Here is a 21,118-nt window from a genome sequence, read left to right on the forward strand (position 1 = left end):
AGGAGAACAGATGTTATTTGCAAATGAGACTGAGAAATAGGCTTATTGCTGATTTGGTTCATACAAGCAAAGCCTATGTTTGAATGTGGATGAAGTAGCACAGCTGTATGTCAGAATGAGCATCACCTATTCACAGCCTCCCTAATCTATTGTTCTGGTGTGCTTTAGCAAACGCAGGGTCCCTCATAGCAATACCCCTGCCATGTGCTTGGACCAGGCATCCTATCTGTGTGCACCATGCACGTGGCAGCTGCCAGGGATCAGTTAACTTCCTACCTGCACAACAGCTACCATCCTTGCATGAGGGCTGGGGCACATCTGCAGGCTTGGTAAGGCCATGGAGTCAGCAGGCAACCCTTGCCTGGAACTGTCTGGTAACCCTTCTCAGATGGCTTGCTTGGCTTTGGTCATCCTCAATTCAGCAGCTTTTCTCAACTGAATCAGGGACTACTTAGCAATGAAGTAATTAAATCACGCTGTTCACTGTTTATTTACAGCATTTGTCACAGCTCCCAGAATACAATCACAGAAACAAAGACTGAATTGAGAACAAAAGAACAGAATTTACTTGAGAAACATTAATTTCCAACAAATCTTGTGACAATTTGAAGCAGGTCTACTTGCTTCATACAGCTTTGAGAAGTCTTCTCAGACGTTCTAAGTGCATGAAGAAAATTTTATTAGTTTTGGATTGTATTTCTTTGAAAGTTCATGGCTCAAGCAAAGGACAACAGTTTAACTGCCATTAAGAGCCATATAAATAAAGGGAATTTTAATATTCCTTCTGTTCAGCATGAGCTTTGAAAAACATGTTCTGTCTCTCCTGTACTTGATGCAGAATATAGGAAAGGGTAAGGAAAAGATGAAGGCAAACTCAGCCATAAATAAGAGAGAAGTCTTAAGAATGAAAATAGGAAATCCAACAAAACTCTCACAAACTTAATGGCTGTGAACTCAACATTTTGTAAATATGGACTATAAATCCATCTAAGACCTTGTAATATACAATATGGTAAAAACATAATTATATTCATATCTTCCCTCAGCATGAAAAATTGTGAAGATTTTTTTTCTCTTAGAACTATCTGTCATTGCTTTAATTTTATTTTTCTCACAGTAATATTAAACTTCTATTAGCTGTTATACCAGTTAATACTGGTGTGCATTTTATTTTACTTTTCTTAATTAGTTAACCATATCCACTTTGCAGGAACCTCATCCTACTGGAATAAGACCTGAAAGTGGCCCACAAGCTGGTGGAACCACACTTACCATCATGGGTAGAAACCTGGCCACTGGTTCCAAGAAGGATGTACAAGTTTCAGTTGGTAACCAGCCTTGCAATGTGTACGTACCTTGAATAACTAACAATGCAGAGCAATATCCTAACAAAGCAGAAACCTTTTCTGGCTTTTAGAAATCACACAAATCCATTGTCTATCTCATCATGACTCATCCCATGCAATGGAGCTCTGTATGTAAATTTCAGACAGAATCTCTCTCAGAGGCTCCAGCTGGAAGCAGCTGTAAAAACACCGAAGTGGGAGGACTCGGATATACAAAGAATTTTCCTGTTTTGGCTTTGTCTCCTTGACTGGCTGCTCCAAATCCATGCATGCTTTCACTCAGCATCTCCTTAGTGTTGTCTTATAGCTACTCAATGAGTAGCAAAAATAAAGCCCTTCTTTTGTTGCTTCTGAGGTGCTACAATCACAAATACTAATTGCTGTAATGTTAGTAACTGAAGATGTTTTCTCTTCTCTTTATTCTCCAATCTAGCATTGAATTTGGAGATGAGATCATTTGCATTACAGGACCTAATAGCAAGGTTGACCGTGTTGAAGTTACAATGAACTATGGAGGCACAGCAGTAAGTGTACCAATGCAGTTTTCATATAAAGAAAATCCTACTGTCACCAAGTTCCTGCCAGTAAATAGCTTCAGCAGGTAATGAAATGTTTGTCATAACTTTATTTACAGTTGGATGCATATATGTGTAATTTATAGCAAACCTATTACATGTAAAACTGTATGAAATAGAACTTCTGTACTCTAGCCATACATACATTTGTTTATGTAGAGTTTGTCATCCTTCTTAACTGCAGCTGATGCTTGAAAGTACTGTGTTTACCTCCAAACTTTAATCCCCACTTCAAAGATAAATACTGAAACCAAACAAGGTAATGACCTTCTTTTAAATGAAGATGTCTCGAAAGAAGAGATTTGAAGCACTTCAGCATTATGTCAGACAACATGATCTTTGTGGTACTAATCCTTATCCTATAAGGATAACCTATATAAAAGGTTTGTAATTAAAAGGTTTCTGACAGTTCTTCTTTTCAGCTTTTAATAAGTAAGGTGGAAACAGAATATTATGGCTTGTCAGCTCTTTGTTCCATAAAGAAAAGGAAAGAAAAAAGAAAAGTGTCTCTTTAGGAAATCTTCATCAGGGTTCAATAAAGCTTTTAAAATATATACTCTCTTCTGTGGTGGTACTCAGTAACACTGCATTTGGTAGCTGTTCCTTCTGGAAAAAAGCTCACTTAGAACTAGTGGCAAAACCAAACAAATGTATGCCGCTCTTATATTTGTATCAAAATAGCAAATCATCTGTATAAAGTCCTTGTAGCCTAGTTCTCATTTTGAGAGTCATTCAGTGGCTGGTACAGGGACCAACCTGTAACCTTGATTCACCTGTATATCTTCTGTTTAGGAGCGGTCTAGTCTTTCTGCTTAGTGGGGTAGAGTTACCGAAGATAGGTCATGATGTTTCTACTTTTTTTCAGTGAAAAGAAGTGGAACATTGGAACCTTAGAAATAGGACTTTAAAAATAACATTGTTGGTGACCTCTCTTGGAGAAATTGGTACCTGCCCTCTTGAATACTGTGCAATCACTCATTTAAAACAGGATTTGGTTTCAATATTTACTTTTGATTTTTTGAGTGGGTTTGGGGCCTGGAGGGGTTTTTTTGGTAGATCAATAGCGATTTACGCCAGGGAATTTGAACATACTTCTATATTGTCTCTATATAAATTGAAACTTACTTTAATTGATTGCCTAGGGGATTGCTATCCCTCTATATCCACGGTATTTTGATGACTTCAGTTCCTGCTGGCAAATTATATGCCGCCTTCTTATGCGAGTGCATTATTTTTTAAACAATGTGTTGCAAATGAAAAAGGAATAGAGAAGCCAGGTCCCTACAGACCAGTGGAAAATATACTCACATCTTTGTGTCTGTATGTGTGGTAGGTGGAGTGATACTAACAAAAATATTGGAGAAGTAAAACACACAAAGATAAGCATCAGTGAAAAGCTACATGCACTGACAAAGCAATTCGTACTTGTTTTATTCTGATGTTTTCAAATAAGTTTGAAGTTGACATTGCTGCTTTTAAATGCTATTGTCATTGCTAGCTTTAACAGCAATTCCTTGTGTAGGACATATAATTGTCATAGGCATTACAGTGGAAGTAGTAGCAGTGCAGGATTAAAAAAATCTGTTGTTGGGGTAGTTTGCCAATGACTTAACAACTTTTTTTTAATTCTGCCTTTCAGTGGAGGGAGAAATATTACAGTCACTGGAACTGGCTTTCAGCTCATCCAGTCCTTCTCCATGGTGGTATATGCAGAGCATCCAGAAGCAGGGAAAATGAATCTCAAAAGGGTAATTTTTTTTCTTTCCCCCCAAGGTCATCATACTGGATGCATAATATGTAATCTGTTTCTTAAAAGTGTATTTAAGTTTGCCTACATTGGCAAACTTAACTTTGGACTGGGCTTGGTGTGGCATAAAGCTTGAACAAATTTTTGGGTCTCTTCAGGGTTCCAGTGGAAAAAGAGCCTACTCCTGACATCTTGTCTCATATTAACTTGTACCTTGCAATCTTACGCTTTAAACTTCTGTCATTCCATCTGCATAAAAATGGAATAATTAAGCTTTGAGTGGTAAAGTGAATGCATTTCAGAATCTGAAAGTGGGTTTTTTTCCTTCATCTTTCTCCTTATCCCCCTGCAAGCTTTAGAGATTTTCCTGAAACAGGACCCAAATCCAGGCAATGCTGAGGTCTCATACCTCATTGAACCAAGTCTTCATATATATTCCACATGTAGCATGTTCACAGAAAGTTGTGGCAGATAACATTAAAAATAAAACTCTTTTTTCATCTCCTATTAAGATGAGAGTCTCAATTTCCCACTCTTCTAATGAAGGTCATAATGTAACGCAGCAATTGAGGATATAAGTGTAGTCTTCCAATAGGAATGTTATAAGACTTTTTTAAGGCTGGCTCTTCATTTTAAGACTGGCTTGTGATTCATATAGTTTTGGCAACATACATGTTTTGCATCATATATATGTTTCAATTTTTATAGTATGCCAAAACCATCAGAATCCTATCTTTAAAGGATTTTAAGAGGAAAACTACCTATGTTTCTTACTGTCATGGGTTAAGTTGAATATTTGCTGCTGTTATTCAAAACCATCCTTCCTCATGCCAGCTTCAGAATGAAAATGCTGGCTGGAGGAAAGTATTATGGGGCTTGAAGTTCAGATTGTAACATGAGAGGTTTCCTGTTCTGGTTGCTGCTTTTGGGGTCTGGGGTTTTTGAGTGTTGTCTCTCTTCCACTGAGATGCCAGCAGGACAGGGAGGGTTTGGGAAAAGGCTCCTGGCTTGGGATTTTATCTCACTTGCTTCTGCTTGCTGCGCTTTTTCTGCAAATAGACTAAGGTAAATGTGCATCAATAATACATGTTACCATCAAACTCTAAAATGTGCATGTGTCTTATATCTTACAGTTTGATGGAAAGCTGGTTGAAAGACTCAATGAAACAACGGTTGTTTTTTCTTCCCCGCCAATACTGGAAGACCCAGAAAACTATAACATCACCACTATTATTCTAATGGATCATTATAATTTGGTCGTAAAAAATGAGAGCCACTCCTTTGCCTATGTTGCTGACCCAACCTTTGAAAACTTCACAGATGGAATCAAAAAACAAGTCAACAAACTTATTAATGCAAAGGTAGTTGCTCATTTTGTTCTTGAAGTATGTATGGAAATTTTCCTTCCTTTCTCAAACCCTTAACAGCTGTTTGCTATGAGACCCAAATTGCTTGTCAGAGTCCTTTACTAGATGATGAACTTTGTCAGCTGCCCTTTCCTCCGCCTTCTCCTTCTCAGAGATAGGTGCATCTTTTGAATTGCTGAGCCTGGCCCTCTACCATAGAGATCCCAAAGACTGAAGGGATCATCTCTTTCTTCCTACACCAGGAAGCAAAGGAGAAGAACTGCATCATTCCCAACCACTCTGCTTTTCTGTACTTTACAGTGCAAATCACATCTCCTGCATAAAATTACCCAAATGAAAAGCTGCAACTCAGGATTTCTTGTCTCCCAAGACTTTGCGATGATGACTTAGCCTTGTATTTTCTGTCTAGGGTAGTAACCTGAATAAAGCCATGACAATAGACGAGGCCCAGGCTTTTGTGGGTGATGAGCCTTGCAACATAAAAACACTAACTGAAACAGACTTATACTGTGAGCCACCGGAAGTACAGCCTCAACCAAAGAAACGGCAGAAGAGAGACACCATCAACAATCTTCCTGAATTCATTGTAGGTTGCCTTTTCAATAGAATTTTAGTATCACATGTGAGTGACACCGATACAGTGCTTCTTAACTGAAGTAACTTGTTCTCCAAAGTTGTTCCACTACTGTGAAGGAAACTCCTTGTAGTGCTTTCTTCCTCCACTTTCTGCTTGCTGTCTAGAAGACGTCACTTGTAAAGAGTGGTGCCAAGATGCTAGATGTCTTCTTCCTTCATTACGTAGGAATGTAAAATTGTAGCTAGACAGGCTGGGGAATTTTCTTCCTCTGCTTAGCTAAATAAAATTACATAATGGAATAAAATGTTAGTGACCTAAATTCTGCATTAAATATTCAGAAATGTTTCCTTTGTTTGGCAGTTTGAGGTAGAAATTCACTTAGTGAGAATTACTAAGAAATTAGAGTACAACTGAGAAGTGAACTATTGTCTGTTTGCACTTTTTGAAACAAATGTCTGTGCTTATCTAATTAGGTGAAATTTGGACTCCGGGAATGGATCCTTGGAAGGGTGGAATATGATACACGTGTGAGTGACATCCCACTGAATCTTATTTTGCCACTGGTACTTATTCCTATGCTCGCAATCATCATCATTTCTATCATTTGTTACAGGTAAGTTCCTTTAATTAGGTGGTTTTGCTGTCCTAAAGCTTTCAGGGTCCTTCCTCATTGTTTCCAGCTCAGTCTATAGAATTACAATTACAGCTAGAAATATGTATGATCACCAGTTTATTCCTCTCACACACACCAAATTCCTTCGTGTCAGTCAGCCCAGTCTATCCTTAATACATAAGTACCACAATTGGTCCCTGTCTTACCAAGTGCAAAATTGCAGACAGAGTTGCACACATAACATTCTTGAAAAGGCAGTAGAGTGCCTCTTGTGAAGGGGATAACTTATTGTGTATATGTATCCATCAGCATTTATGCTGCTTCAGTCAGTACTGTAAGTCTGAGCTGGATGGATTTGGCTAAGAGGTCATTTTGGCCTTGTCAGCTGAGATGTTACCCACGCAAATTTCGTTATTAATGATGAAATTGATGCTTCACAAAGGGCCAGAAGAATGTCTGTATTTCACTTCAGACCTACTCCACCCAATATAAGGTTAGTAATGAAGGGCCTGTTAATGTCTCTCAGAAGACGGTGGATTTCACTCTTTTGGTGCTTATCAATATAGCCAAAACAATACTGAAGTATGTGCTGTACAGCACTGATGTTCTTATGGACCTCCTGCAACCCCCTCAGTTCAGTCCCAGACACACTTCTGGGTGGCTGAGAGCCAGGGCAGGACATGTTGCAGGCATGGTTTTTGGGTACTTAAAAATTGAGTTTCTGTACTAACTATGTGATTGAAAGCATTTGTAGCTACTGCTTCTTGGATTTTAAATTGCTGGCCCAAATGTGCTTTGAAGCATCAGGCCCCTGATGGTACCAGGTTGATTTATATAGAATGAAGACCTGGCCTACTGTTGCTGTTCTCTTCCATTCACTTTCTGCTGCCTGTGTTTAAAAAGAAGTCAAACCCAGGAAAATCATCTCCAGGCTTCCCACTTGGAGATGTTGCAAATTATTTACTTTTGCAGTTTGTAACTTTTTTAAACTCTTACCTCAATTCCATAAAGACGCAAGAGCCAGCAAGCAGAACGAGAGTATGAAAAAATTAAATCACAACTTGAAGGCCTGGAGGAGAGTGTCAGAGACCGGTGCAAGAAGGAATTCACAGGTATGACAGGAATTTGCTCTCCTGTGGGTCTTCTTGAGCAATCAAAGGCAATGGGCTGGAGCAGTGGTGCTAGCTTGCTGAAATTGTCATCTGGGAACAAATTGTTAGTAGATTTTAGCAGTCTAGATTACTGAGATTGACATACAGCAGGTATTTTGCTATTATATAGGAAAGCTGTAAATAAAAAGGGGGCTGAGGTTATTAAAGGAAATGGGGAATTTAAAGGAAGTACAGAGTTAGCAACTGGGAAATAGAAGCTAGTTGAAATTGGGCCTACTTATAGCCATTAATGTGGCCACTGATACAGTGGTAAGATTGTTTGGTAGTGACTAACTATGTACTTAGTATTTAGTACAGTAGCTGTGTGTGCCAAGTATGCACATTAAAAACTTTTTTCAGTGCTGCAAAATTTTTCTGCAACAATCAGCATATAAAGGCATAGCAGTTTCACAGGAAAGAAATAGCATTTTGCCCTGTTTATCATGGGAAAACTTGAAGCTTGATTTGAGGAGCTAGGTAATTGTCATGTGTAAATGCAGCAGCGTCATCCCAGGGAAGGCAACGGGAGGTGTGAATGCTCAGCACTTCTATGTGTTGAACTACTCACTGCAACACTTATATTAGACATCTGAGTGCGAACATTACAAATATTGGCCTAAAGGATTACCATGAAATGTGACCTCATTATCTGAATTATCCCTGCTCTTGGATCATGTTTAAATAATCTCTACTACCCGCCCTCAAACACCACCCCCCACCCCCGCTTTATTTCTAAAGGGAAATAGTTTATTTCATGTTAACAGCGGCTAAAAGGCAGGATTGAATTAAACAGTAATTTCATACTAGAATTTGAAATTAATTTAAGAAGCTTAGGGTATCTCAAAGATTTTGGCCATGCTGGAAGCCTTTTGCAGTATTGTTTTACTGGCATTTCTGGGGCAAGGTGTTCTCTGTTCGTACCAGCTTGCTTTCTCTGGAAAACCAACTTCTTCCAAGTTCTGGACACAAATGAAAAGCAAATATTTGAATCAAGAACTTTTCCCAATTGGGCTTCATTTCAAACTGCATTTTGAGCTGTATGAGGATAGATCAAATTCAACAGCCCTCCCTCTCTCCACCTCTCCCATGGAATTTCATGCTTATTTCTGAAAGGATAAGGTGCTTTCCTCTTGCTGACACCCCTGATAGCAGGCTATGGACTGTGTGTTGGGTTGAAGGTTTCCTCTCTGCTCCACCAAGCACAAGCACTGGGAAAGCAAAATGTGCATTCAGGGAGTAACCCAGTGCCTAAACTGCATACAGTTTAGCTAATAGTAAGATGAAACACTGAAGTCAAAACATGTTGTGGATCCATACTGTGAATAGCACACAGTGCAGACAGTCTGAAATACCTGGAATCAAAGTTAGCCAAAGAAAGGGACAGCAGGAAGGAGGTACAAATACCGCCACAAAGCTGAAAAGCACAAGATGCCTTCCCCCTCAGCTTTGCTGAATGCTGTAAAACAAAGAGGTAAATGAATGAATTAGAGCAATAAAATTTCTGAGACACTAGGTCACTATATTCATTAACATCACATTCTAGTAAATTCGACAGTTAGGTAATTTTAAAGCCTTAAGCTGGAACAGCTGCTCCAAAGGACGGTTCCCTAATTGTTGTCCCTTTTAAGAACTTCAGAGCTTATGAGTCCCACAGAAATATTTCCATCAGTTTCGCTGAAGCATTTAACCTTGTTGCTACCTGCATCCCCTTGCTTCCAATTAAATCAGTGTGCTTCACACTTTAAACCTTTCTTTCTTTGATTGCTATGTGTTTTTACAAGGATTTTTATTACAACCTAGACTTACAGGGAATAGAATGTGCATTGAAAATAAAAAAACACAAACCACAAAACAAGCCAACAACCAAAATAAGAAAATGATATTGTAGTGTCTTTCTTTGACTCTGTGCTAGAATCCTAGATTCATATATATGAAGTCACCCAGGCCTCCATGAAGGCCCTTTTTCAGATAGGCATGACAAGGAAACCATCCGTGCTAAAGGCAGTTATCCTCATGTCTCCATAGGATTAGCTGTGCTCATAGTTAACAGAATAACTCGTAGAAATAGCTAGAAAAAATGTGAGATGAAATAGAATTTCTGGTGTTGAGTTGCCCTTTCTCCATTTTCAAGGCATGCAAAGAGATTGTGTTGCCTAGAAAAGCTGCAGGCTTTTTAAAAATGAACCTTTAAAATGTATTGTGCATTCCAGATCTAATGATAGAAATGGAGGATCAGACAAATGATATCAACGAAGCTGGAATTCCAGTACTGGACTACAAAACCTACACAGACAGAGTCTTCTTCTTGCCCTCCAAAGACGGAGAGAAAGATGTGATGATTACAGGGAAACTGGATATTCCTGAGGCCAGGCGTCAGACTGTGGAGCAGGCTTTGAACCAGTTCTCCAACCTCCTCAACAGCAAATCCTTTCTCATTAATGTGAGTCCTGAGGTAGATTCATCGTGTCTCTCAGCAGAGCATACCTGTGTGTTCAATACAGTAGCTTTGCAAGCCCAGTTGAATTAAAATTATTTAGAATAAGTGGGTTTCATAGAGTTCTGGTTCCAGAACAATTGCTGCAGATGCATGGCATCACGTATTCCTGTTGGGGGGGAGAGGCAAGACTGTACTTCTGTGCCAGATCACATAGTATGTAGTCAACATTGCAATGGCTGTAGGAAACCAGGTATTACCCAATCTGTCTTAAAAACTGTTATTACAAGTTTGTTTGGTTTAGCCTTTTAAGAAATGTCATTAGATTCCATCGTGGTACATCACAGGAGTCATCTGCGGGCAGCCATTGGCTGGATCTCTGGCCCAGAGAGGCAGAGGCTTCTCAAGTGGCCTATTCATCAAGACTGAGGAGCGCTCACAGGAGCTCTAAAGAGACATCTAATTGCTCCCTCTCAAAAACTGAGACTGATTGTCAGGCACCTAAATATAGATGTAGGCTTCTAACTTTTCCTCCTTTTTGTAAATGAGGCCCCAGTGCTGTGCTAGTTAATGGTAGCATTACAGTTTGTGGCAGCTGAGAGCGCATTCCCAGGTGTATTTAGATTAGTGTCTTTGTAATTGGATGTGAATGGGAAATTTAGGGAGAGAGGATTTAATTTTCTCCTTTAAAAAATTGTCACAGAACACCTTTTTTCATTTAATTAAAGTATCCTTTTTGCATAAGGCTTTAGTTAAAGTATATATAAGCATTCCTTTCTTTAGTCTGGTATTCTCTGTGTGTATCTAAAATCAGATTCTAGGACACATTTATTTTATAAGCATGTTTTTCGAAATTTCTGCAAACTTTTCCATTCTGTGCTTAGGAGATTAATATTAAAGTACTATTCCTCGTATTTTTAGTGCAGATGTGTTGAGGTTATTCAGAAACCTGTCATCTGACTTGATTGTATCTGTGTTTTCTGGTGGTGTTTTTTTCAGTTTATTCACACGCTGGAAAACCAAAGGGAGTTCTCTGCTCGAGCTAAAGTGTATTTCGCATCTCTGCTGACAGTTGCTTTACATGGAAAACTAGAATACTATACTGACATCATGAGGACGCTGTTCTTAGAACTGATGGAGCAGTATGTTGTGGCCAAAAATCCAAAGCTGATGCTAAGAAGGTTTGAATGATTGTCATATTTTCTTTTGCAATGTGACTGTATTAAAATGCCAACTATCTGTGAAAGTCAGAAATAGCCTGGCCCAACTTTGTTGAGAAGACAAGCTTACCAGGAATAGCTGTGAAAGGCAGAACTGATGGCAACAGATTTCTTTATTCAAACAAGGCAATGTAGAATCTGCATCAAGATTACTGAAAGACCTACCTTACTTCAAAATATAATACTGAACATTTCATTTGCTTTTTAATCTAACTGTATTCCAAGTGATCTAGCATTTATACCACACATCATCTTTGTAATGGAGCACATATAATCAGCTTGCGTGATGCGCTCACCTAGGCTTGCTCTAGGGGTTTTAACCCTGTTGTCATCCCACATAAATTACAAAAGACCTTGCTCTGTGTATGTTGTAGCTTTGTAGTCTGTAGATTATTTCCCAGTAACTGCACAACTGGGTTAATTTTTTAGCTTTTGCAGCATAGACCCAATTTAAGATTTTGCATAAAGAATGTGTGCTTTTCAGTAATGAGCTGAAGGTACCCGGGAATGATGAGCAATACAAAGCACTTATCCTAAAGCAAGTACATGCTCTCAAGGCTCTATAGGGAAATCATTGCATTAGGAGAGTGCATGCAGTTAAGCATGTAAGAATATTATATTTCAAGAAAGCAATGTTTTTCTTTCAGATTTTGCCATATGGTGTGTCATACCATACTCAGGGTTGTGTTTTTTTTTTTTTTTTCAGATCTGAAACAGTTGTTGAAAGAATGTTGTCTAACTGGATGTCTATTTGTTTATACCAGTACCTCAAGGTAAGAGTTGAACTGTGTTGCCTGTGGGCCTTTCTGATCAAAAACACTTAAACATGCCGCATAGAGTATATCTTTTTGGGTTTACTTTATTTCCTTTCCTTTAAACAGGACAATGCTGGGGAACCACTTTATAAATTGTTCAAGGCTATCAAACACCAGGTAGAAAAAGGCCCAGTGGATGCTGTGCTGAAGAAAGCCAAATATACATTGAATGATACAGGCTTGCTGGGAGATGATGTAGAGTATACACAACTGGTAAGCAAAGCATGTTTAATATGTTGTGAATTCATTTTTTTCCTTTAAAATTAAGTTCTGTAGTGTTATGTCTGTACACAGACTGCTGTGATTTGCATAGGAATTCTGGTCATGGGCAGGACTGTCAATAGTTTGACCAAAGCAAATGTCCAAGCTGGAAAATAGAATAAGGAAGTATCTTCTAAGTGGTAAATCCAAGCCCTGACACTGTGGAATACACTTCAGTAAATCAGGTTAATAATTTAAAGTCTGTTTGACAGTGGTTAGGTTGTTTAGCTCCTTCCTTTTTCCCATCTAAATTAACTGGCAATTTATTTTTGCAGAATTCTTGCACTAATGTTGTGCTTGAACTTTAGGATGTATTTCTCCCCTGTGACTGCTGCTCATCAGCATATCAAATAACATTTTGAACATCATTTTATTAGTATAACAGAATGAGTTCATGTGAGTTGGCTCTAATATCCAAAACACTTTATAAACCTATTTCTGCTCTTGTTCTTATATGAACCAAACTCTCCTGAACACAGGCAGCCCCACCTGGCATTGAAAGGGATTTGTTTCCATCTAAGGAAATGCTCTCCAACAGTGATAAGGGAAAGCTGCCTCTATGGGCAGCAGTGGAGACCAGTATTAGACTCTTCATGAATTGCCCATCTGAGTTGCACCATCCCATGAATCTGATCACCAGTGCCACAGATTTCCACCACTTTTTCACTGGGTTTAAAAAAAAACAAAACTGAAGCAGTCCACTCTTCAGCTGTTTAGGGAGAATAGATTCCAGTTTTACTCTTTCTGACAGTCTTGCTGCTTTTCTTCATGATACAGTGTAATGAATGTCAAAGATGCACAGAGCAGTCTTCAAAGATCAACATGGGATATTTTTTTTCCCTTCTCTGATTTCCCTTTTATTGACATGTTAGGAGCCATTTGCGGTTGTCTCCAACTGTGAAAGACACAATGACATATCTGCAGTGTGGAAAGAGAAACTAATAAAAAAGCTTTATTAAGTCCTGGTAAAATAAAAATAAAAATCACTATTTTGTGTATTCTGAAGGGATGCTGATGGGAGGGAGATTGCTGTAGGACTGTCACTCACAGAATCACTAGACTGTAACTTACACTGCCTGGAGGAAAAGGGTGTGTTATGCAAGAAGAAATATTTTAAGTGCAATTGATATTTTGGAGATTAGAGTTGTCATCTTCCTATCTTAGATGAAAGTGCCACCCATGGAAACCACAATGACTGGCAATGCTGGTTATATTTTCTCTTGTGTATGGAGAACAAAATTGCCCTGTACATCATATAAGACTTGATGGCAATAATTCTTTATTCAGTCAGTTTCTTTTCACAAAGAAGCAAATGCCTGCAATTAAGCTAAATGAATCAGTGTGAAAGCAGAAAATTTGTGTATGCAATCAGATGTAGGCACAACAAGCATACTAGCTAGATATTAAACATTATAATATTGTACAGTAGCAGTATTTGGTCCAGATTTACAGATTTCCCATCAAAGATTTTGTGTTTGTGTGTGCGTGGAGGAGGAGATGTATATATAATGTTTGATGAAAGATTACGTAGAAGGTTGCCATTGCTGTAAGTTATTTTGGATCTTTGGCATGATGGTGACATTGTTATAGTAACTGAATAGTTAGGGAGCATTTGTACACCAAGGTAGGTTAAAGCACAAGATAATTAGTTCACTTCTACCTAACAGTGAGACATGGTGGGAAAATATGGTATAGAGCTGTTGTCTGCTCGCCAATTGTTCTGTGTAAAAGATGAATCTGTTTTGCATCACTGGTTACACTGACATGCTGCATACTGAACCAGCAGCAAAATCATGTCTAATTACCATAAAGCTAATAGGAAAAGGAAGGTGAAATCTCATGATTAGCTTGAGAGTTCTGTCAAGGGACAGTGCAATCATGTTTAATTTGACTGCCGTATGGTGTAGCTTTTCTTCACTTTAAAAATACCAACCATGCAAGTTTATTTCTGAGGATTGACACGATAAATTCAGGCATTATGTTGGCAAGACCTTATGTATCTGAGAGACGTAATGCTTCAGATGTGCCTGGCTTCCAGAGCTACCTGGCTGGCAAAAACATCCACAAGGGCTCTGAGCTGTTGTACTGATTCAGTGAAAGAAAGAGGCTTTTCATAGTACCTGTTTGGTTTTGGTGGTGTCTTTCCTTCTGGGGATGTTTCTTGGCCATTGTTTTCTCTTTTACTTTTGTCTGCATTAAAACTGAACTTATATAGCAAAGCTACTTTTAAGAAAACCTGGATTTAGGAAATTATAGGCTCTCACTTAATTCTCTTTAACAAAATCCATGCCAATACTATTAGAAAACAGTAATATTTTAGACCTAACATAAACTACTTAGGTATGTTTCCTGGATCTATTAGCATTATTGTGACAACAGTAAGCAGTAAATGAAGTCTTCAGACACCAAAGATGATATAAATGGCATTTATAGATACATACGTGTGTGTGTGTGTGTGTGTGTGTGTGTGTATGTATGTGCATGTATGTGTTTATATATAGCTAATGAACAGCTGGTCACAAAAGGTAAAGTTTTAGGAGCTAAACAAGTCACCGCTCATCAGATGAATCATGTTAAAATTTCTGTGAGTACAGACCTGGTCTGCTCAAGTTAAGAAGTGATACCACAACCATGAAGGCAAAAGCACACAATATAACAGGTCTTCAGCAAAATGCAGCTCAAATTATTATTGGGAGCTCACTAAGTTTAGGCACTACTTGGGCACTACTTGTGTTTCATTATGTTACAGCTTATCAGGTTATTTGAGAAGCATGTAACTAGTCAGTGGTCCAGATGCTTGACTCTTGTAAATCTTTGATAAATTCCCAAGGTTCAATAATAGTAGCATGTTAGACATGAGTATATCTCTTCTGCATATTTTCTGTTTTATCATAGTAGGAGGAACTAGCTGGAATTTATAATAGCTGGTTGGCTGCATAACAGAGAAAGGTCCTTCAGATAGCCTGTACTACTATTGCAAATACAATCATTGCACAGTGAGTTTTAGATACCGTTCACATTTAAATTACACAGAAAAGCAGATTCAGAAGTAATTCAGAGCTGATTTGTCTTAATAACCATGCACATTCTTTTTTTCACAGACAGTAAATGTGTATGTACAAGACGGAGGAACCGATTCCATACCTGTGAAAGTGCTGAACTGTGATACTATATCACAAGTAAAGGAAAAGATAATAGACCAAGTCTATCGAAACCTGCCTTGTTCTCAGTGGCCAAAAGCTGACAGTGTAGTTCTTGGTAGGTAGCTATTTGGGCTTACTATATTGAGCATGTGAAAACATGTTGTGTGATTTTTATGGTTTCCCAAAAAATGTCTATAAAAGCTATTTATTTATTTATTTTGTTAGTAAAATTAAATCAAGACAGACATTTAAATTAGTTTTCAGCAGGATGCAAAAATGTATCATTTTGCAGGAATCTTAAGAGGCATTAAAAATTAATGCTTTCTTACAGTTCTTTTTCCTGACTCTTCGAGTTTTGGTGTACTGTCATTAGTGTGCAAAGAGCCTGTTAATGACTGTTTGCACAAATGTATTCATGTCTGACAAAGTCAGTATTGCAGGTACTAATTAATGTGATAATGACAGCAGGGACAATTAACTGATGGAGAAGAAACGATGCAATTTCAGAAACTGGTACCGATTTTTACTTGCCTTTGTGATGATTATTCAGAAGGATTATAACTTACAGGAGCTGCACTTTTAAGAAATGATGAGCCACCCAGCTTCTGAAAATCATCCTCCTTGAAGGCTTTCAAATTGCTGTTCTCTTCTTAGGAAGAAACAAAAAAAAAAGGATGCAACCTAAAAGGCCTAATCATCTCATAATAAAAGCTCTAATTAATAGTTTTGCAATATCTTAATTACTACCTTAAGCTGAAAGTAAATTCCTGCTCTTCAGGAAATCCTTGTGTATTCCCTAAAAATGCCTTTTCTTTTCCATACAAAGCCCTATACTCTATTTTGGAGTGATAGCAGTTACTATTATATATATTTGTAGTATTCTGTAAAAAGGGATTTAATTTTCTATGGAAAACAAGCAGAAGTCAGGTAAATGATTACAAATAGTCTACGCAAACTTCTGTATTAAAGACCAAACTATTAAGGGATAAATGACACATTGTGGTCTGTGCCAAATTACTTCTGATATTCTACAATGCATCAATAGGTCTCTGGACTGAAACAATCTTGGAATGGTTATTTTTGCACATGGTTAAAACCTGTTTCTTCTTATTTCAATTATCCCTTAGAGTGGCGTCCAGGTTCTACTGCACAGATCCTCTCAGACTTGGATTTAACATCCCAAAGAGATGGCAGATGGAAACGTATCAACACACTAATGCATTATAATGTAAGGAAGTGTTTCAGAGCAGTTGTTCACATCTGTTAACTGCTCTCTAGTAGAAAATAAAATCTTTATTTATTTTTAGAGAAAATCCTGTGTTACATTAAAAAAATAACAAAAGCTAGCTCTGGGTCTGGGCAGTGAAAGCTTGAGAGCATGAAAGGCTAGGTCTAGACATATTGCTTAAACATCTTACTGAAAACACATTGCCTAAATGCCAGCACTTAAGTTTCCTCATCATTGCAGTGTCCAAACCCAAATTCCCTTTGAACATTCAATAGCTCCTTTTGCTAGGTTTCTTATTCGTCTCTTCTTTTCTCTACCACTTCCTACCCATGAGTATTGTCTTTGTCCTTGTCCTGCTGCTAAATAGATTTTGGATTGGTCTGGTTTGTTCAACAGGTCTGTCAGGAAAGCAGATGTTGATATTTTGTACTGTCTGTTTTAGGTTTTGCATTGTAAACTCTACCAAGCGCTTGCAATCCACTTATCTTCCCTTTGTGTGCTGTTTATTGCTTTCTAACAACAGATATCCTGACTGCAAAAGACAGAAGTTTGTTTCCCCCAGAAAACAGACAGATTCTCAATAATAAAGCCCATTTTTGTACAAAGGACACTTAACCACTTAACCCTTAGAGATGCTTCAGCATTTTCAGTAATCTCAGTGGAGGTATGGTTGGGGTCTCTTATTGAAGAAGGAGGGAGTTTGTTCTGAATTGTAGAGCAAGTTGCCCAAGAAGCCTTTGAAAGGCATCATTGGTCATAGGTCTAGATTCCCTGCAAAAGATACAGAAACTACAGTTTAGGTTTTAAGAAAGAGGCTCAATCGGACATACTTCTTTTGAGTAACTTTCCTGTGTTTGTATTTTCAAAGGTACGAGACGGTGCCACACTCATCTTATCAAAAATGGGAATTTCCCAGCAGCCAGAGGATAATCAACAAGACGTCCCAGGAGAAAGTAAGTATCTTGTGGCTTCCCTACCTCCCAAAATTACTAGAATGCAAAAGTTACATAGAGGCAGTGATGTTACTGTCTTTATTTTCTTTATTGAGCATATCTGTGGAGACAGATATTCTCCATCAGACTAAATAGGACTTGTGTGTTACCCACTGTACCCTGGCAATGGTTTTCTTTTTCCTCTTTACAGAAGCCTTAAATAATGGGGCTTTAACTATAATGGCTGTGAGTTCATACCCCATCTTAACAGGAAGCAAACATTTTCTTGCATATTTTGTTTCTTAATCCCACTACATCTATACAGTCAAATGGTGTGTTTCATCTTCCCAAAGCACTCTCTCTTTTACTGCTTCCTACTTACTTTACTTACTTTCCACTCCAAAATTCTTCCACTTCTAATTAGACTGAGAATTGAAAGCAGTGTACTAGATGAACCACAGCAGAGACCAGCTTGCCTTTCTGTGACATGAGGGATCTGCTGTAGGGTTTTTTTTTTTATGGTATTTCTTACAATTATGCTGCAAATGTATGTTGCAAAATCATCTCTGTGCATTCATAGTTTGTGTCTCCCTCTTATTTGAATGTTGTTTCACCAGCAACGCTAGCTTGATCTTTCCAGGGTTTGTTGGTTGGCTTCACTCTTCCCATAAATTTTATCTCTTTAGATGCAGTATTTTCCACATTATTTTTGAGGTTTGAAATGTACTGTGAGGTAGTGCCAGGAATTTCCTTACAATGCTTCCTGCTACAGTGTGCTGGACTTCTCAACAAGAAAGACAACCTGTTAGTTTGCAGCTTGTCCTTTAAAATTTCTACATGCAAGTATTCTGTCTAGACCAATTTCTTTTATCCCAAAAGCTCTTGAGACACAATATTTATTACAGCCTAACATGCACACAGATTTTCCTGGAAATACTTACATGTCAATTTATGTTCTTTGTCACACATTTCTTTTACATTCAGATGTTTGGTTTCTCTGTTTGGTTGCTTGGTTGTCTTTAATCCATATATATTCAGTTATTTTGCATGAAGTAGAAGGTAGATTTATGGAATGATAATTTTGAGATCATTCTTCCTTCTGTGAACTTATTTGATATGATTTTCTGTCTAGCACTGATTGCAGAAGTCATTGCTTCACCTAATAGTTTCATTCCTTCAAACAAATTTACTGATCTTTGATATAATAGGTTTCAAGGGCTGCACAGTCAAAGAGATTGGAAATAATATGCTAGAAATGTATCTTTTTCAAGAACCACAGAATGCATTGTATTGGAAGGGACTCTCCAAGGTCATCCCTGTGCAGCAAGCAGGGACATCTCCAACTAGATCAGGTTGCTCAGGGCCACATGAAGTGTGACCTTGAATGTCTCCAGGGATGGGGCTGCCACCACATTTCTGGGCAACCTGTTCCAGTATTTCACCACCCTCATTGTTAAGAATTTCCTCTTTATGTCTAAACTAAATCTACCCTGCTCGAGTTTAAAACCATTGCTGCTTGTCCTGTTGCTACAAATCCTTGTAAATAATCTTTCCCCAGCCTTCCTATAGGTCCCCTTCAGATATTGAAATGCTACTATAATGTCCCCCCAGAGCCTTTTCTTCTCCAGGCTGAACAGCGCCAACTCTCTATCTTCACAGGAGAGGTTCTCCAGCCCTATTATCATCTTTGTGGCCCTGCTCTGGACCTGCTTCAGCAGGTCCATGTGCTTCTTATGTTGGGGACCCCAGAGCTGGACACAGTACTGCTGTGATGTCTCACCAGAGCAGAGCAGAAAGGCAGAACCACCTTTCTTGCGTGCCGGCCACGTTTCTCTTGGTGTAGCCCAGGATGCAATTGGTCTTCTGGGCTGCAAGTGCATATTGTTGGCTCATGTCCAGCTTCTCTTCTTCCTTTTTGCAGTGCTGCTCTCAATTTCATCATCCTCCAGCCTCTATGGATATCAAAGATTGCCTTGACCTAGGTGCAGGACCTTGCACTTTTCTTGAGGTGCTCCTGATCCCACTTCTCTAGCCTGTCGAGGTCCCTCTGGATGGCATCCTATGCTTCAGACTTGTCAGCTGCACCACTCAGCTTAGTAACTGCAAATTTGTTGAGGGTGCACTCAATCTCACTGTATGTCATCTCACTGGATGTCATTTAATAAGTCCAAGTGCCAGGTGCTGCACTTTGGCCACGGCAACCCCAGGCAGAGCTACAGGCTGGGGTCAGAGTGGCTGGAGAGCTGCCAAACAGAGAGGGACCTGGGGGTGCTGATCGACAGCCACCTAAACATGAGCCAGCAGTGTGCCCAGGTGGCCAAGAAGGCCAATGGCATCCTGGCCTGTATTAGGAATAGTGTGGCCAGCAGGAGCAGGGAGGTCATTGTGCCCCTGTACTCTGCATTGGTTAGGCTGCACCTTGAGTACTGTGTCCAGTTCTGGGCCCCTCAGTTTAAGAAGGACATTGAGGCACTTGAACATGTCCAGAGAAGGGCAACAAGGCTGGTGAGAGGCCTTGAGCACAAGCCCTATGAGGAGAGGCTGAGGGAGCTGGGGTTGTTTAGCCTGGAGAAGAGGAGGCTCAGGGGTGACCTCATTGCCCTCTACAACTACCTGAAAGGTGGTTGTAGCCAGGAAGTCTCTTCTGCCAGGCAACCAGCACCGGAACAAGTGGACACAGTCTCAAGCTGCGCCAGGGGAAGTTTAGGCTCGAGGTGAGGAGAAAGTTCTTCACTGAGAGAGTCATTAGTCATTGGAATGTGCTGCCCAGGGAGGTGGTGGAGTCACCATCCCCGGAGGTGTTCAAGAGGAGAGATTGGACGTGGCACTTGGTGCCATGGTCTAGTCATGGGTCTGTGGTGACAGGTTGGACTCGATGATCCTCGAGGTCTCTTCCAACCTTGGCTATACTGTGATACTGTGATATTTATGAAGATAATGAACAACACTGGACCCCTGAAGGACACCACTTGCCACTGGGTTCCATCTGGCTATCAAGCTGTTGACCACTACCCTTTGTATGCAATCATCCAACCAATTCCTTATCCACTGAAAAATCCACCCATCAAATCCATGTATCTCCAATTTAGAGAGGAGGATGTTGTGAGGGCCTGTGTTAAAGGCTTTGCAGAGGTCTTTCCCTGTCCACTGATGTAGTTACACCATCATAGAAAGCCACTAGGTTAGTCAGGCAGGAATTGCCCTTAGTAAAGCCATGCTGGCTGCCTCGAATCACCTCCCTGCCCCCCATGTGCCTTAGCATAGCTTCTAAGAGTATCTGTTCCATGATCTTCTCAGGCACAGAGGTGAGGCTGGCAAGCCAGAGTTCCTGCGATCCCTCTTAGTACCCTTTTTAAAAACAGGCATAATCTTTCTCTTCTTCCAGTCTGCAGGGAGTGCACCTGACTGTCAGAACTTTTCAGATATTATGAAGAATGGCTTTGCAATTACATCAGTCAATTCCTTCAGGACTCTGGGGTGCATATCATGAGGTCCCATAGATGTATGTATGTTCAGTCTCCTCAGGTGTTTCTGAACCTGATCTTCCCTTACAGTGGGAAGAAGATGGGTCACAGCTGATAGTTCTGACATACATGCAGACTTCAATTCCATTCATGTTGTGTGTCAGCCAGGAAACTGGGTGCTTTCTGTTGAGACTTTTTTTCAATATAGAATCATAGAATGCACTGGATTGGAAGGGACCTCTAGA

General features: G+C 39.4%; 1 protein-coding gene across 1 annotated transcript in view; it reads left to right on the forward strand.

Annotated features, from left to right (window-relative positions):
* The window catches only part of PLXNB2 (plexin B2), a 62,064-nt gene that overhangs the window by 26,154 nt on the left and 14,792 nt on the right, over positions 1 to 21,118 (forward strand). Inside the window, exons 6-19 of the mRNA XM_068165730.1 lie at positions 1,211 to 1,347; positions 1,780 to 1,947; positions 3,561 to 3,669; positions 4,802 to 5,029; positions 5,445 to 5,621; positions 6,086 to 6,225; positions 7,237 to 7,337; positions 9,587 to 9,816; positions 10,810 to 10,991; positions 11,737 to 11,803; positions 11,912 to 12,058; positions 15,208 to 15,364; positions 16,377 to 16,477; positions 17,346 to 17,430. Of these exons, the coding sequence (XP_068021831.1) occupies positions 1,211 to 1,347; positions 1,780 to 1,947; positions 3,561 to 3,669; positions 4,802 to 5,029; positions 5,445 to 5,621; positions 6,086 to 6,225; positions 7,237 to 7,337; positions 9,587 to 9,816; positions 10,810 to 10,991; positions 11,737 to 11,803; positions 11,912 to 12,058; positions 15,208 to 15,364; positions 16,377 to 16,477; positions 17,346 to 17,430 (2,029 nt within the window). The remainder of the gene's footprint in view (positions 1 to 1,210; positions 1,348 to 1,779; positions 1,948 to 3,560; positions 3,670 to 4,801; positions 5,030 to 5,444; positions 5,622 to 6,085; positions 6,226 to 7,236; positions 7,338 to 9,586; positions 9,817 to 10,809; positions 10,992 to 11,736; positions 11,804 to 11,911; positions 12,059 to 15,207; positions 15,365 to 16,376; positions 16,478 to 17,345; positions 17,431 to 21,118) is intronic.

Source organism: Melanerpes formicivorus, unplaced genomic scaffold (assembly GCF_026170545.1).
Source record: "Melanerpes formicivorus ecotype bairdi unplaced genomic scaffold, bMelFor1.0.p_v2 SCAF_3, whole genome shotgun sequence".
NCBI classification, from domain to species: domain Eukaryota; kingdom Metazoa; phylum Chordata; class Aves; order Piciformes; family Picidae; genus Melanerpes; species Melanerpes formicivorus.